Raw genomic sequence first — 17033 nt, 5'->3', positions numbered from 1 at the left:
GGGAGTTAGGATTTTATTTTGTAGTTTTGATTTGCTCGAGGACTAGCAAATAATAAGTTTGGGGGTATTTGATAGACACATTTATGTGTATAATATAGCTCATTTGTATATATTGTTAGTGCTCGATATCGTACTTATTTGGTTATTTTATTTATTTGTAGGTGTTTTTGGAAGAATAAGGCTTTGTGGAGAAATTGGCTAAAAATACGGCATTTGGACCTCCGTTGATAACTACCAGAAGCACCCCAGAAATATGTTGGAGACACCCAGAAATACCCCGGAGGAACCCCGAAAAAGAGCGGAAAACACCCCGGCTGATAAAGGTGCCCAACTTTTGGATTAGGGGCACCCCCTTCTTCACGTTTCGAAAAAACAAAATTGGCGGGAAAAATACATGCAAGAACCGGTGAAATTTCATTTCGATTTTTGATGGGCTTCTGAAGAGATTCAATCGCTGGAAATTGTTGGGTTAAGCCTGTTAAGGCTAAACAGGCCGAATACAAGTAATTTTAGCGATCAAGTTGGGTTGTTTTGGCCTGGAGAAGGATTCAAAGTCCTAACAGGACACAGTGTTCTGTTTTGAGTTTCAAAGATTGGTGAGAGATTTTTGGGGGATTTTCTACGCTGGACAACCATGTATTTAGTCGAGTTCAAGTCAGAGAAGATTTTGGGAGCAATAAAATAGCTAACAGACGCATACAAAGATCGACAAATGGAATTATTGTTCAAACTGCACGTGAAGAATAAGAGATTTATTCTCAAATTTGATCGAGTTTCTAGGGAATCGGAAGGCTATATATAGTTGGGTTTTTGTCATAGAAGGGTTAGAAAAGTTTAGAGAGAAATAGGAGAGAGTTCAGAGCCGAAACGAGGAAGATACCATTGATTGTTGCTGCTGCTGCTGCTGTTCAAGGAGGAAGACGAAGAACGAAGAACAGACGCTCCTGGAGCGTCGTTCTTCAATAGTACCTACAGCATAATTGTGTCGTTATTTTGCTGCAGTTCAGAAGTATCGTTTACAGGCAGTCTTTTTCGAACATTGTAACAGTCACGCTGTAACATTTATACAGCATTGCAAAAATTCTGTTAAACACCATATCATCAATAAAAACATCTATTTAGCTATGAATTTATCTTGTGAGTGTGTTTTTGGGATGAGGAGCTAAACCCAAACCCAGGGGTGACAGAGGAAGCCATTCTCACAATAATTATGTGGTAATCTCTATTTTATTAATTTATGCAATATTTTTATATGATTGATTGCATTGATAAAAATGATTTAAATGGTTTTTATTAATCAACTGTGTTTTCCCTTGATAATGCATGCTTAGTTTTAGACTCTTGATGCATTATACTTGTGATTAACATTTGATATTTTGGAAAATCTGCTTTTGGCAATATTTAGAATCAACCCAATTATTTAAATTGCATAGTAAAAAAAATATTAGATCACATAAGTATTGTTGAATGGTGGAATCTTAACCCCTATTTCTCAATAAAATTTTACGTCAGTTTGCTATTTTCCTAAATTTTATTTAAATCTAGAAATTTTGTTACCTTCACAAGTCTGAAAAGAACCTTTTTACCACTACAACTACAACCATTTTGAAAAACCATCAGGCCGGTAAGTTGATTTCCAAAAACTGATAAAAAGGTGAGGTTGGCTAACTGGCATATAGAAATAGGGATTGAACCCATGAAATTGTTTAAGGACAAATCCAAGCCTGTTAGAGAACTTAGCTTTTCGATTTCTCGAGGAATGATACCAGAAAGTTGATTTTCGTGAAGGTAAAGATGGACTAGACTCGTCAAATTGGTCAAAGAAGCAGGGATTGGACCATTGAGATTGTTTTTATACAAGTATAATCTAGTTAGAGACGTTAGCCTGCCTATATCACGAGGGATGTTTCCAGAGATACTGTTTTTTTGCAGCGCTAAACCAATGAGCAAATGTAAATTGCCAATTTCTCGAGGGATGAATCCACTAATATGATTTTCAAAAAGAACTAGATATTGCAATCTGGTAAGGAAGCCTATTTCTGGTGGAATATGACCAGAAAGATTATTATTAGAAAGGACAAGGTGGGTGAGTTTCGAAAGATTACCAATTCGAGGAGGAATGAACCCGGAAAGTTCGTTGAAACTCAAGTCGATAATAGCAAAGTTGGAGAAAGATGAGAAGTTGAAATCATGGAGCGTACCTTGTAAACCCAAGCCTGTTACATTCAGTTCAGTAACGCTTCCCTCTTCGTTACAAGTGATTCCATACCACTTACATGAGCTTACTGTACTAGCAGTAGTATTTCTCTTCCAGGAAGGGAGGAGCAAATGAGTATGGTTGGTGAGGGATGATTTCCATTTCAAAAGAGCATCAACTTCTTCTTTAACAGCATGTACTTGTTTTTTATGCGTCAAAGAAAAAGAAGCACCACAAGCACAAAGAGGAAGATTAAAAGCCGAAACCAGCAACAACAATACCAACACGAATAAATACCAACACGAATAAAAGAGCAGTGGCAGCGCTTGCTGCTCGAATCATTTTATTGATTAAATATCTGAAGAAAAACAGTTTAGCTTTGAAGTGGTGATGATTAATTAAGTTACATAAGGTAATACTCCTTCCGTTTCTTTTTAATAAGCCAATTTTGTTTTTAGAGAAATTTAATGAAATTAAGAAAATTAATCATTGAAAGTGGTCCTCATGACACTTGTCAATAAAAGAAGTGAAGTGAAATGGTCCCCATGACACTTGTCAGCAAAAGAAGTAAAGTGAAGTGGTGCACATGACACTTGTCATCAAAAGAAGTTAAGAGAAAAATGGTCCAAAAAATTAACGTAACATTTGACTTTCCCAATTAAAAAACTGTCATATTTTTTGAAACTTTCATTTATAGAAACTGGCCTATTAAAAAAGAACAGAGGAAGTATATAATACTCGACATTTCTTTTTGTCATCGGAAGTCTTCATTTCGAGTCAAGTCAAGTCAACATAATTATTTTGAACTTGTGATAATATTTATTATCACAGCTTGGGCATGCAGTTGGGAATGGTCTACCGTGTGCCCTTGCCTTCACGTATCTTCAGTCTTCATTCGTAATTTTGTATCCCCTCAGCCACACACATTAGTGTCTTAACGGACAGGTGATGGAAGTTCCACCACAACCATCACCACTTGCATTTTATTTCTTTGGTTGACCACGGACTATTCCCGAGAATATGCCTCAGCTGGATTAGGCGGAAATATCGATATAGCTGACAATTTGTTATAGCTTATTTTAAGTTTAGGATCCATGCATAATGCATTGTTTTCCTACCAGCAATTAACTCACCATTTAACATTAAAAAAAGAAACTCACCATGTTTAAGAAAATTTTCCCACGTGTCCCGGTACTTTAGCCTCAAACTCTTGTTCTTCCTGTCCGTTCCAGTTATATAATATTATCTTTTTAACGAACTAGTAAAATATTATGCCCACCAAAACGGGTTCACAAGTGTGGAGCCTAACTTGGTCAACTAAGTTTGACCAAGGCTATATTGATCGATTTGTTTTCATAAGAAAAATTAGAACAAAAAAGTGACTGGTATCCTATGAGAGAGGGCAAAGATTAACGTATTGTTTCCCTCGATACTGGTCAACAGTCGACATTTCTTCTTTGAGCATACTGGAATTCAAATACAAGTAAAGAAGCCAACGCATGGCGTGCCCCCGCCGTTCCGCCTTTTGATTTATTTAATTTTGGAAGTTATAAAATGAGAGACGAAGTTCTTACCATGTTAATGCAATTACTATACGTGTATGACATCCTATCAAATTTTCCGTTTAATCCAATATAGGAGGTAAAAATAGCCAATCAAACATAGATGTGTGCATAAATAGTAGCCCCATAACATGTGGATATTTAAACCAAGGCAATGTTTGCCTGAACATATTTCCTGGAACGTAGTTCCAATACTGTCTTTTCTCCTTTTTTAACATTCCGAATTCCCAACTCTAAAACCGTATTTCCAATTCTGTTTTTAGCATTTCGGCTGCTCCTGTACATTATAAATCCCAAACCAACAGGGTAATTATTATAAATACAAACGAAGCTAAAGAACAGATAGTCCGATATAATGAGGCCGTAGGTCTCGTTTATGATATAAATGCAAATGGAACTAGTATTAATAAGTCAAATGTGGTAATTGAAGTATAAACTTAAATTAAATAATCAAGTACTTCGGTTAGAACCCCAACACATGGTTCACTTTAGACATCTCAATTTTAACCATAGCTCAGTAATTGGACCTTGCCGTCCTGGCCCAAAAAAACTGATATGCAAATTTACAGATTTCAACCTGAACTAAAAACTGACCTCTGTTGCAAAGAAATGATGGAGTCCAAAGGGAACTCTACGGGGTAACTCAACAACTGCAACCGGATCAGAAGACATTGTTTTTGCGTCAATTACATTCACTACAGATTTTCTGCACCAATTAACATATCAGTGGTTGTTAGCTGACAAAGAATGAACAATAGATTAAATAAATTTCAACATCGATTTGATCCTAGTGATTGAACATAAAATTTGAAGTGATATGAAATACTTTAGAAGCAAATTTAGGACCATGTCTATGTGAAGTTATGAACCATATGGTAAGAACAGATATTGTTGGAATCGCAGTGTATCAGACTTGAATGGATGTATTTTCAAGGTCATGGTAAAAGAAAACCTCATGGAGATACATGTTCATAATATACATATTATGCATGCTACTTGTTATGTGACATGAGAATCAAAAGACTAGTAAATGCGGCAAGGTTAAAAGCCCGAAGAACATTCTCAGTTGTCTTTGTCTTGCTCTTATCTAATCTCTAGTTTCTTCTACTCTTTGAATAAAGGAAGAACCTAAAGGTGGAGATTCTTTTCCTACAACTTATAGTTTCTTCCTAATATGAATTGGAAAGTAAAATATAATAAGAGGCATCTACTTGAGGCTCTATAATTAGATGATCTAATTGCCCTAGAGACAACAATTATGATTCAAAGAAGAGATAACTCTCATCCTCACAAATATGATAAACCAAGCTTAACCCCTTCCCTAACCTTATCTCTTCTAATTTATACTAGCTCCAAGAGCATACTCGACATATTCAAAGTATTCATCCTCACAAATATGATAAACCAAGCTTAACCCCTTCCCTAACCTTATCTCTTCTAATTTATACTAGCACCAAGAGCATATTCGGCATATTCAAAGTATTTTTGAGATGGACTATAAATGGTGCTTCAATATCGACATGGAACATCCACAATACATCAAATACTTATGTGCAACATTTGTCTACTATTGGAAAAGAAAAATTGTCAATAAGGATGAGAAATCAGAAAAGATGAGACAATAATTACCCAGTGTTCTCATCGTATACGAAGAATATTAAGTACCCGTCATCTTCTTCAGATGTTATTCCTGACTCACAAGAAACGAAAATAGTGTCTCCGCAAAAATTTCTAGGTTCCAAGTTAAAGATACCTTTAATATTTCCCCCGACCTCAAAATTTTGCTTTCCCAGCAATGGATCAGCATGCAAATCAAATTTGATAATTCCTGTCAGTTTTCCAATTATAGTTGCATACACAAACCTTTGTTTCATGATTTATAGATGATGCATTAGCCAAATAAGAACCATTCGCAACAAAATATCATAAGATGCAAAGAAGATGAAACTTACCTGCCAACGTAATTGTCATTAATCCGAGGAAGATCTACAGAAGATAGGGAAAGTTTTTCTGTGAAGCTAAACCATTACTCATGTTGAATCTCATCTCATACCTAGTAGGAAACAAAAGAAATGTTTAAAAAAAAAAGCAAGCTAATTAAGTAGACTTTTCTATGCGCAGTTAAAATTAAACATCTTACAGTTCACTTTTGAAATCGAAAGGATTTTCAATCCAGTATGCGACGCTCATTGAGTCGGTATCTTGAAGGCGACAAGTGATCAAAACTACTTCGTCACCGTCCTCCCAAGCATTGACTAACTAGTGGAAGAAATATATATTAGAACAAAAAAAAAATAAGGAAACTACTAATTCATTTTTCACTTGAGTGGTTAGATTAACCGCGAACGAAATGTAGTTGTTTGATAATAAAAGGAAAGATATTGGCGCAGAAACGCAGTTCATTGGTCGGCTATGGATCTTACTTAGGACTTCCATAGGCATTTGGAGAGTATGGATCTTAGGACTTTCCATACGCCGGGCACATTGTCTCTAATCGGTTTTTTAGACTTATCAAGAAAGTGTTGAGTGAAACGATATGGCTTACCGTTGTGAAATATAAAACAATTAGGAAGTTCGAACCATCTGATTTTATGCTCATCCGTTGAATATCGGGGAAGAACTCCAAAGCGAGCTTTCTTTGTTGCATCAAATGCGAGAATGGGTTCTCCCGTCATGAAATTTTGAAATATAAGTGAAGATAGAAATATACCTTCAGTCGAAATTTCAGAGGCAAATCCATGAAATATAAGTGCTAATTGTTTTGTGTATGCTAGCCAGCTTATGTTTTAAGAGACAACAAGTTTAATTACTTGTAAATGTTTATATTGTACAAGTTTAAGGGTTTATTCTCTAAATAACACTGGCACGTAGTTTAAAAAAGAAGATAGAAATATATCTTCAGTCGAATTTTCAGAGGCAAATCCATGAAAATCACGAGATTTTCTGTAATGGCAAAGTCATGCATCAAGGTAGGCTCTGATAATGTGATTGGCACGGGATCATGCATGAAGCCGTCTTTAGAAATGGCCCGATATACATAATAAGGTGGAGTGAACTGACACCCAAAGGTAAACATCTCGTCTTCAATCAACAGTAACATTTATATCAAATGAAAGCTAAGAGGTATTATTTTATGAGTATTAATGGCTAGCTACACAATTAAGCTTTACCAGTGAATGAATCGATCTTTGGGTGTGCAGTGAGAGGATGTTTTAGTTATTTGTCATAATCTAACACTCCAACTGTCTTCACATCTCCATCTTCTAAAATTTTAAGAACATCTGAAAAATTGTAAAATATAAGAATGATACAAGTTTTGAAATATTTGACGTTTTTCTTTTTGTTAATTGGTTAATGAGTTTGAAATTGTATACAATTGTTATATTATTATTTGATTCTCTTGAATGTGTACGCATCACCAATGATAAGTTGTATAATGATTGTTCTTTTTGTTTGTTTTTTTTTTTTTTGGCCAAAACTTGAAATTTTGCACTTGATGTTGAAACTTGCGTTATAAACAATTACTTACAGGGTTTGTCCAGTTCTCCGAGAACCAAAAGCTTTCCATGGTGATACGTGAGATTAGAATTACCTGTTGGAATAAATCATAAATAAATTCAACCAAAATGGGAATGTAATAATATATAACAGCTAAGAAATTGAAAATGCTAGTCATTCACTTGCTAATGTTTGTGGTGTTTTGAAGACGAAGTTTTCAACAACCTATATATAATTAACAAGGAACTTTCTTTTCTTGTTTTTGTTAATTCCGAGGTTGATACCTACTTGTTCCTCATCCATAGTAAAAATCCAATACTTTAAATATCGATCGAAGAAAATGAATGCTGGCCATGCACAATCCAAATAGTCCATGAAGATGTCCGATCTGCAAATGCCATTACAAACTATGTCAGTTGATTGATACGTATATTAAAGACCAGAGCAGATATATGACTTGCCTAGATTACAGTTATATATACCTTGACAAATTTAGCTCCACCAAAATGTTCTTCCTGTTTAAGACGAGATGTCCTTACATAGCGGGAAACATATGTTGCTTTTCCATCTTTAATATGCAAACCATGAACCATTCTGCAGCATAGCATAACTCATATTAATAGGAATATACCGCTTGCGATGCACGCGTTTTTCGTACTTCAGACATTTGAACAAATTTTTTTGGGAATGCAATGCGGAATATCTTTAAGCATGTAGTAGCTGATCAGAAAAATGTGGATAATCTTTCATAGACCACTTTAGCTGTCGGGTTCGACACAATCTTTAAAGGTAAAGTTTACAGAAGCGCCTTAGTTTGGATCCGAAGTACACACTAGTGAACTACCACCTTAAAAATTGTAGTTTACTCGAGCGACTTTGTTGACCAAAGTCGTATAGCAAAATGTATTTGTATTTGTGCTGAGACCGAATTCAGCACTCTTGGTTAAAAGTGACGTCAATAATATCACAGAAAAAGAAAGAACAAGATACACGTACCCATCTCCATCGAACCTGCACACAATATGTAAAACAGTAAGTAGCAAGGTATATTAATCTTCAATGATTTCCGGTCTTTCATTTAAAACTTTGTATCTCCAATATCAATTATGGACAATATTTATCACTTTATACTTTCATCTGTTGGAATTTATTCAGAATAATCCTAGTTGAATTATAACAGTAAATCAAGTCATTATGTATGTATACCGCAAATAATAAATGATAACACGAAATCACAAGACTTTTTAAGTTTTGCCAGTTGGAAAGTGAGTCCACCCATGCCTGGCTCGTGCATCAAATGCCCTCGCTAGTCGTTAAACTTTTAATGCAATATACATAAAATTTACTATTTTTGAAGTTTTAATCAAGTTAGTCTATTAAAGGCAGTGTTTTAAGAACCGGACCGGTCGGTCCGACCGGTGAACCGGTAGAAAAAATGGATCTGGTTGCTATTAACCTACTAATATGTCAAAAAACCGTTGAACCAGATGAACCGTTCGGGCTAACCAGTAAACCAGTTGATCCAGTTGGGTTTTCAGTCGGTCATCCAGTTGTTTCTCTATCAAATTTTTTTCTTACTTCAATTTCTTTTCTCTCTACAAGTTCAACCGTATAAGATGCATAATTTCATTATAAAAACCACCTCCAAAAAATCAATCGAAAAGCCACTAATATTTTGTATCACATAAACAAGGAGAAAGCTTTATAAAGAGAATAACGGAGAGTAAGAGACGTATATCATCCAACTTGCAGTGGGAGAGTGGGAGGCGTTAGGAGAAAACCATCTTTCTGATTTTGGTTGCAAATCATTATTGTTTGTAATAATGAAGCCTTGATTTCTTTACGAAGTTTTTGTTGTGGGTATTGCAGAGGCGGTAGAGAGAGAGGTCGTAGTGGGTGAGAAGTGGAAAAGATGATGTTTTAAGAGTCAGGGTATAGTGGTAGAAAATGTAAAAAGTTTACAATAGGAGGGAAAATATAGGGTTAGGAGTTAACAAAGGAAGAAAACTACGCCACGATTAAATCACATGCCCTAATTATTTCCAAACTTGCACTAGTCACCAATATACATGCATAATTATTTTCAAATTTGCATGAGTCACGCGCCCCTCTTTAGCATGCAAAGCATACTTATTACCTTTATTACCTTATTCTTATCAAAAAGAAAAAAAAAGAAAAAAAGAAAAAAAACCTTTATTACCTTATTTGTCTCTTTAATTTTCTTTACATTAAATTAGTTTTTATATAGTTGACCCATTAATCCTGGTTGAACCACTGGTTGAACCAGCCATCTTTCCGGTTCGAATCCCGGTCCGGTTTTAATAAAAATATTGATTAAAGGTATAACCGATTCGTAACTGCAAAATCTCGATATATTACGTAAATGAACAGTGGATTTTGTCCAAGTAACTTGCCAGTGATATCCAGCAACAGGCATAAAATTAGGATTTGGACCAACCATTAGCAACTCTCCATTCAATCCTTCCTGCATAGCATCACGTAATAAGCTAGCGGTCAACAGAAGGGATATATATATGCGTACATATATATATATAGTTCTCCAAATTTGTAAGTGCGGATGATTATTCGTTCTTACCGGAAGGTACCCTTTGACAGGGAGATTTGGTTGAGGGGGAGTTTCTTCGTCCACCGGTGCGAAAAGTCCAGACAAATACTGGTTAGGCTGTTTTGAACCATGCAAGTGCTTAACTACCAACTTCTCAACGACATCAAAGAATTGAGAAGCAACTCCTTTCATAGGCTTGGGATCCACCAACAAAACTCTTCCATCTCTTGACCCGCCAGTACTTTGTTGATTGTGGTTTGCCGAATGGGATGATCTAGCAGGTGAGGATCTTCCGCATCGGACCATTTTCAGTTTGGTACTCTTGCCTGTCCGGTTATTACAAGGAAACAATAAAACCGCCAACCGCTGATGGGTCATTGAATTTTCTGAGTTCGCGGCACTCAGTATTCCAGAGAAGATCCCTGAATTAATCGCTAAATACATCAAATCCTGCTTGAACGATGAGCAACAAACAAAAATGTAAGTATAGAGTTGAGAGAGGACAGAGCGAAAGAGAGAGAGAGAGATCTGTTCTGTGCGTCTGGACTCTGGATTGTTAATATGTAGACGTGTATGTGAATTGTTAAGGGGCAACAGGATCATGACTTGATAACACCGTTTATGAGTTACTGTAGTTAATATACATATATACAACTGCCCAACTCGGAGCCTAAGATCAAAATATACATGGATGCTAATCGGAGTATTTTGGTACCCAAAAAAATTGGTTCCTGGGCTATAGTAAAAAAAAAAATCTAGGCCAGGGCTTTGCTACCAAAAAACTTTTTGGCACACCTAGGCTAGTCGGAGTAGTACCATCTTCTTTTAAGCCGTTAATAGTGAACAGATAACGGGTGCGTTGCCTCCGTCGATATTAATTGGTAATTTGTCACGTCTGATGATGTATTTTAAGTGGTGAGTGGTGATGATACACCACTTGGACATAAAGTGACGTTGGTGGGTAGTCAGGTACTAACCATTAAACATCTATGTACGCAACTAATCATGCATGTCCATATTTGGGATTTAACTAGACACCAAAATTCAGGAGAATCAAATTGTTCACTACCAATTCAATCAATAGGAGACAAAAGATTAAAGATCCATCAGTAATCATCTTACCTTTTTTTGTTGTTAACCGGGGACCAATTGTAATTTAAGTCTCATCAGACTGAGGGAATACAGCGTTCGTATCGGCACTAATTTGAAAACCTACCGCAGCCGAAACTACACACGGTAGCCTTCTTTCCGAGGTATAATTATCCGCCTAATATCCATGTTGTTATTTGCCCCTTTGCTTTCCAAAAAAAAATAAAAATAAAAAAATAAATCCATGTTGTTCAATTACCCGCCCGAGATTAGGGTATACCTAATGAGACAAAATTTGGGTCATTTTGAAATAAAACAGGACACCCCTTAACCATGTATTTTCTAAATGTCTAATCTACCCTTGTTTAATTAACACTAAAAAAATATGATTAGGTTAATTAATTGAGTTTAGATTAATTAATTGAGTTTAGATTAAAACTTCTCAAATGAATTTAAGTTATGAAATTTTGTTTTTGATTGAACTCATGTGGGAAGATGTTTGATGAAAAATATTTGTTTTGAGAATATTTTTTGCAACGGAAATGAAAACACACTACCCAAACACTTCTAAAAAGGGGATTGCAAAGCTGTTATATGAAATCATACTCAAAATTAGATCAGAAATCAACACTTTCAGTTCTGAAAGTATGAAAAGTCGGCAAGGTCGACGAATGAAGACCATGCCGATTTACGTTGGCCGGCATGCTTAACAATGCCGATTGTATTGTTTTTGACACACATGACATTGTTGTAAATGCTTCGCCAGTCGGCAGGGTCGTTCATTTCTTACCATGCCAGCTAACTTCTCGTCGGCACTGTTTTAATTTCTCACCTTGCCGGCTAATGTATAGTCGGCACTGTAATAATCTTAATACCTTGCCGACCATTGGGGAATACCCAAAAGAAAACAGATTTTTGAAATCTATAATTCACTTTTTTCATGCAATTTTTGTTACTACATTGATTAAAACATAAAATCTAACTCCTTGTCGTAGGAATAATGGATGCACTTAGCATGTTCATCAAGCCTTTGAACCCCTAGGCGACCCTAGTGGACGAGTTATAGTCTCGTGAGGGCTGTTTACATAGAGATCTAGCCACAAAACCTACACAAAAACTACTAAAACCATCAATCTTCGTTGGAGGAATCCGAGTCCGATTCACCCACCGTCATCTCCGGGACATACTCCGTAATCTTGGATACCATGAAGTGATAGCTTGCATCAAATATGAATGCTTCCCCCTTTTCCTCCAAGTAATGCGCTTTCGCGGCTTCATGCTACAAAACAACACACAAACTTACTTTGTTAGTGGTGTTTAATAGGAAGATCAAACAACATGGATTACGTAAAATAAGCCTCAAAAATGCTTACAAATTGTTCAACAAGTTAAAGTGGGTACCGTTCAAAATCATATGTTGGATAGCTAAATAAGCAAGTATAGCATTTTCGATGACTAGGTGCCTATCATGGATTTGTTGAACACTTTTTTCGTTCGGATTCCCAAACTCTTTCCTACTTTTGTTGTATACCTTTGCCCAAAAGTTTTCGGCATCTACCCTTCCGGAGGACTGGTTTATAACCCGAGTTTCGGCATACCATACTTTGGTGATGGATAGATCTTCAATTCAATCAAATGATGCCATTGTTGTATGTTGAGGTATTGGGTGAGTTAAAAAGAGTATATGATGATATGAGCTTTGGAGAGCATATGCAAATAGGTGTGTGTTGTTTTGTAGAGAAAACTAGTGTATTTATAGGACGGTGCCCAATTTTGGCTGTTAGGGTAGTCAATCAATGCAGTTGTACTTGCAAAATTTTGAATTTTGAACTCGCCAGCGAGTTTTTTGTTTCCCCAATATGCCGACTAACATACCTTCGGCAGTGTCTTAATTTCCTTACCTTGCGTACTTCATGATTTTTGTAACTCAGGATAAGTTCATTTCTGCTACATATAATCGGCACGGTATTTGGTCATTAGAGTGTCGGCTTTTGTACAGTCGGCAAGGTCGTAATTTTATTACCTTGACGACTTTATGATTTTTGTAACACATGAAAAGGTCATTTTCTGCTACATATAGTTGGCAGGGTCGATAATTCATTTGATTGCCGAATGTTATACCATCGGCAAGGTATTAATTTTCTTACCTTGCTGACCCTGGTAACTGCACCATTTCTGCTGTCAGGGACGGCAGTCTGCCAGTTCACAACCTTGCAGGCCCTGGTTTAGTCGGCACTGTAACTTAACAAAACATTCACTGAAGACCCTGCCGGCTGAATTATTGATACTTAACATAACTAAACAAACCATTCATTCAACAAGTAGAAATCCAACATTTGTCCAAAATAAGAAAACATATATCCCATAAACATTAAAAAAATATTTTTCCAACCATTAACCTTAACATTTTTCTACCACATAAAGAAATAAACTAGAAATGCATTCATTCACGGCCACGACCACTACCACTACCACGGTCCCGTTTAGCATTTTGAAGACCGCTACCACTACCACCACCACGGGTACGATCCCTCTTTTGTTCAGTGCATTCCTCTTGGTTTGTGCTTCCTTCTTGGATTGTGCTTCCTTCTTTAGCTTAACATTAGATTGATGGAACATTTCGGTGGCATCCTCATTGTCAATGTTGCTATCATAGTCAATTTTCTTAGTTTTCTCTTCAATCGACAAAGGCTCTCCTCTTTCTCTCGCGCAACACATCATCTTCACAAGGGTCTTCAAATTCTCCTTCTATTTTCAATTAAAAAACAAACAATTGATAGATTGATTCGATAATGTAATCTTAAAATAATAAGAGCAAGTCTAAAATACTTACAAAGTTCTTAAGACTTGTTGTTGGGTCTTTCGGTGGCATCTTCCTCTTAAGAGCCGGTTGTTCAACAGTCTTTTCCATAATCACAGTAGGACGAGCAAAACCCAAGTACCATGGCATGTAATTTTCAATAGCTTCATGACCTTCGGTCACCTCGTCCAAAAGACTCGTATCAATTTTACGGTCACTTCTTTCGTCCCAATGAGAAATCTCTGGTGGTGGGGAGTAATGGACGTCAATGATTTTTTGGGATGTGATGCACTCCTCTCTTACCACTTTAAAGAACGGATCATCACCGGGATGGGGTTCCTCTTGGACGTAACCCACTTGTCGCATTACCCGATGTGGATCGTACATTGAAAATCTTTGGGGGTAAAACAAGGGAACGTAGTAGAATGCAACATCATCTCTCCTAACGATTTATATCTTCATTTCTATTATCTCGATAAGGATCAAATATTACCTCACACACAGTCATTTTTTCCAAGGCGAATCGCATGTTGATAAGCTGTTGTGGCATATCCTTCTCCTGAGCACTAGTAAAACGGTATCGTTGTCCTCTTGGCTTGTGACTCGCAAGCTTAGTGTTCACTTTTATGTGGGGGTTTCCTTTCACCAAATAAGGGAAGTGCTCATATACCTAAACCTATGAAAACACAATGTTTAGTAAGAATCTTATCTTATAAGCATTTTGCAAATATAAATAATTTAGAAAATTTAATTACCTAGAAGAGACATAGATTTGCGTTAACTTGTTTAGTCAGTGCCCTTGAATCCTTTGTCAACTCTGCATTCAAGAAGGCAACCACCGTAGTACCCTAATAATATATATGCATCTCATGAAAGGGATGCAATAGTTGAAGATACTTGACGTCGACCAAGCTCCCGGAACTGTCGGGGAAGGTACAATTGCCCAAGATGTCTAGAAAATAAGCTGAAGCAGTAGCATTGATTTGCACCATGGACACACTTCCTTCGTCATTAAAGATTTTATGGGTCCTAGAGTATGTGTCCCTCAACATCTTCATATTTAAATTCCTGCTTATATAACCATCCTTCTTCACAAACAAATACTCGGACTGCTTCTCATCCAAACCGAATAAGATCTTGCTCAATTTGAAGATTTTCTCCCAAGAAATTCCTTCTTCATAGCCATCACTGATTTCTTTTCCCTCAACCTCGAGGCCTAGAATTTGATGGGCATCATCGGGAGTTACCTCCATCTCACCGAATATGAATAACAAAGTATCATTCTATCCATAGAACCTCTCACAGAATGCAGATATGGTAACCCTGTCATACTCAACAATCGAACTATCCACCACAGGCGACAGCCAGGAGTTCTTGACAATCGCTTGCACCTCGGTACATTCCTTTTCAAGTGGCAAGCTCTTCATCATAATGCTTGAAGCTTGGTGCCTCATAAGACGGATGGAACGCTTGTGATCCTAAGTACCAAAAACACAAAATTAAAAAAAATACAAACACTTGAAGAAAATTCAAGATAGATACACTTAAATAAAAATAAAGTTTTATTGAGATTACTTACGATAGCACCATGGAATTCACGTGACCATGAATCTTTATACCCAAAAAGAACATGTCCACCATCTTTTGGGGTCCCTAGTGGAGGCTGACCTGGTTTCAATGTAACCTTCAAGTGAGGGGGGAAGCATGTGGGAATCAACTGGTTTAGTGATAAGCCGCTTCGGTCTTTCGGTTTCGGTTGCAGTTCCAGTTGCAGCTTCAGTTTGTTGATCATTACTTGTTTTTTCTCCACCTTCTTCTTCTTCCTCTTCCTCTTCAACAATTTAATCTTGTCTATAATTATTTTTATCTCCATTAATGTTATCACCATCACCATTACCTCCTCCAACAGGTGGCATGTCTTGATAATCATCATCATGCTCATCATCTCCTACAGCAGCCAGAGTTCTTTCAACACCATCATGATCATTACTTCTTCTACCAGATGGATTTGATTGGTCTTCATATGGAGTTTCATCTGAATAACTGGGTTCCGGTGGTTGTTGGGAATCATTCCGTTCATGGATCTTGAGCATTTCCAGCTTAATTAATGCCCCTCGATGTGTTGCAGTCAAGAGTTTGTCACCAACACGAGGAGGTCTTGAAGGAGGAGTAACATTTTTCTTTTTTCCCTTTTGCAACCTAAACAAGAACAATTAAAAAAAAATATCAACAGTCGGCAAGGTCGACAACTATAATATATGTCGGCTAAATAATAGTCGCCAGGGTCGATAACTATAATCCATGCCGACTAAATAATAGTCAGCAGGGTCTTATTCAACTAACATGTCGGCTTATAACAATTCTAAACACAGTAGATACAAGAATTTTCTGCAACATATAGTCGGCATGGTCTATAACCCATACAATACCGGCTAAAATGCAGTTGGCAGGGTGGTATTCAAATACCATGCCGACCTTATGAATTTAGGCATCAGGAGACACCAACATTTATCAAAACACACACCCGGCAGGGTAAAAACTTATAACCCGACGAGTGTAAAAAAAAGTATCGTCGGTAAGGTATTAAGGTTGAATACCTTGTCAACCCTGTAAAAAGCAGTTACAAATATTAAACAGCCGGCATGATATTCAACCTAAGAGCTTGCGACTAACCCTAGCTATGAAAAGTCGGCAGGGTCGTGAATCAGAGACCCTACAGGTTGAATAACTGCAGATTCGCAATTTTGGTATTTCTGACCTAATTTGACATGCAAACATAAAATTGGAGTACTGGAGCGAGTTTAAGTAGGCCCTTACTTTCTCAATCTCGCCATTTTTTCGGTTTCAGCGGCGTTGATTTCTTCTTATTCAACGGTTTTTTTATTCAGTTTTTGTTGAACTAGATTTGCAATTCCAGGGTTATATTGATTGGGTTTTCTATTTGTTCTTTTCATACGACTAGCCCTCGGCGGCGGCTCCATGTTTGAAGATTAATCGAAATTTTCGAATCGACGAGTTTTCGATGGTGGTGTGATGGAGAAGCCGGTATGGTATGGTGGAGGAGAAGAAGAAGAACAGAAGAAGATGAAATGAAAAAAATGAAATCTGATTAGGGTAATACTAATGCATAAGGGTATTTTTGTAACGTTGCCCAATTTAACACTCCCCTATCCCTTCAAATGAGTCCCTTTAAAATTGGGTATACCCCAATTAATCTGGGTATACCGCAATCTCGCCAGGTTGTTTATATATTAAACACATTTAAAACTAAAATTATCACCAAAATAGCTCACTTGTATTCTAAAGTAATTTGGATTATTT

At 36.8% G+C, this 17033-nt stretch overlaps 1 protein-coding gene across 1 annotated transcript; it reads right to left on the bottom strand.

Annotated features, from left to right (window-relative positions):
• Nucleotides 1-5476: 5476 nt before the first annotated feature.
• Nucleotides 5477-10362, bottom strand: LOC113303982 (carotenoid 9,10(9',10')-cleavage dioxygenase 1-like). The gene is made up of 9 exons (XM_026553072.1): nt 9854-10362; nt 9672-9742; nt 8254-8268; nt 7740-7851; nt 7546-7645; nt 7289-7351; nt 5900-6018; nt 5712-5812; nt 5477-5543 (listed from the first exon to the last, which is right to left on the bottom strand). Exons 1-5 carry the CDS (start codon nt 10265-10267, stop codon nt 7553-7555), a joined length of 705 nt encoding a protein of 234 aa, XP_026408857.1. The 5' UTR covers nt 10268-10362; the 3' UTR covers nt 5477-5543; nt 5712-5812; nt 5900-6018; nt 7289-7351; nt 7546-7552.
• Between the last annotated feature and the right edge of the window lie 6671 nt (nt 10363-17033).

The sequence above is a fragment of the Papaver somniferum genome, chromosome 8, assembly GCF_003573695.1.
Source record: "Papaver somniferum cultivar HN1 chromosome 8, ASM357369v1, whole genome shotgun sequence".
NCBI classification, from domain to species: Eukaryota; Viridiplantae; Streptophyta; class Magnoliopsida; order Ranunculales; family Papaveraceae; genus Papaver; species Papaver somniferum.
The sequence above is the reverse complement of the archived record's forward strand: the minus strand, read 5'-3'. Positions and strand labels throughout refer to the sequence as shown.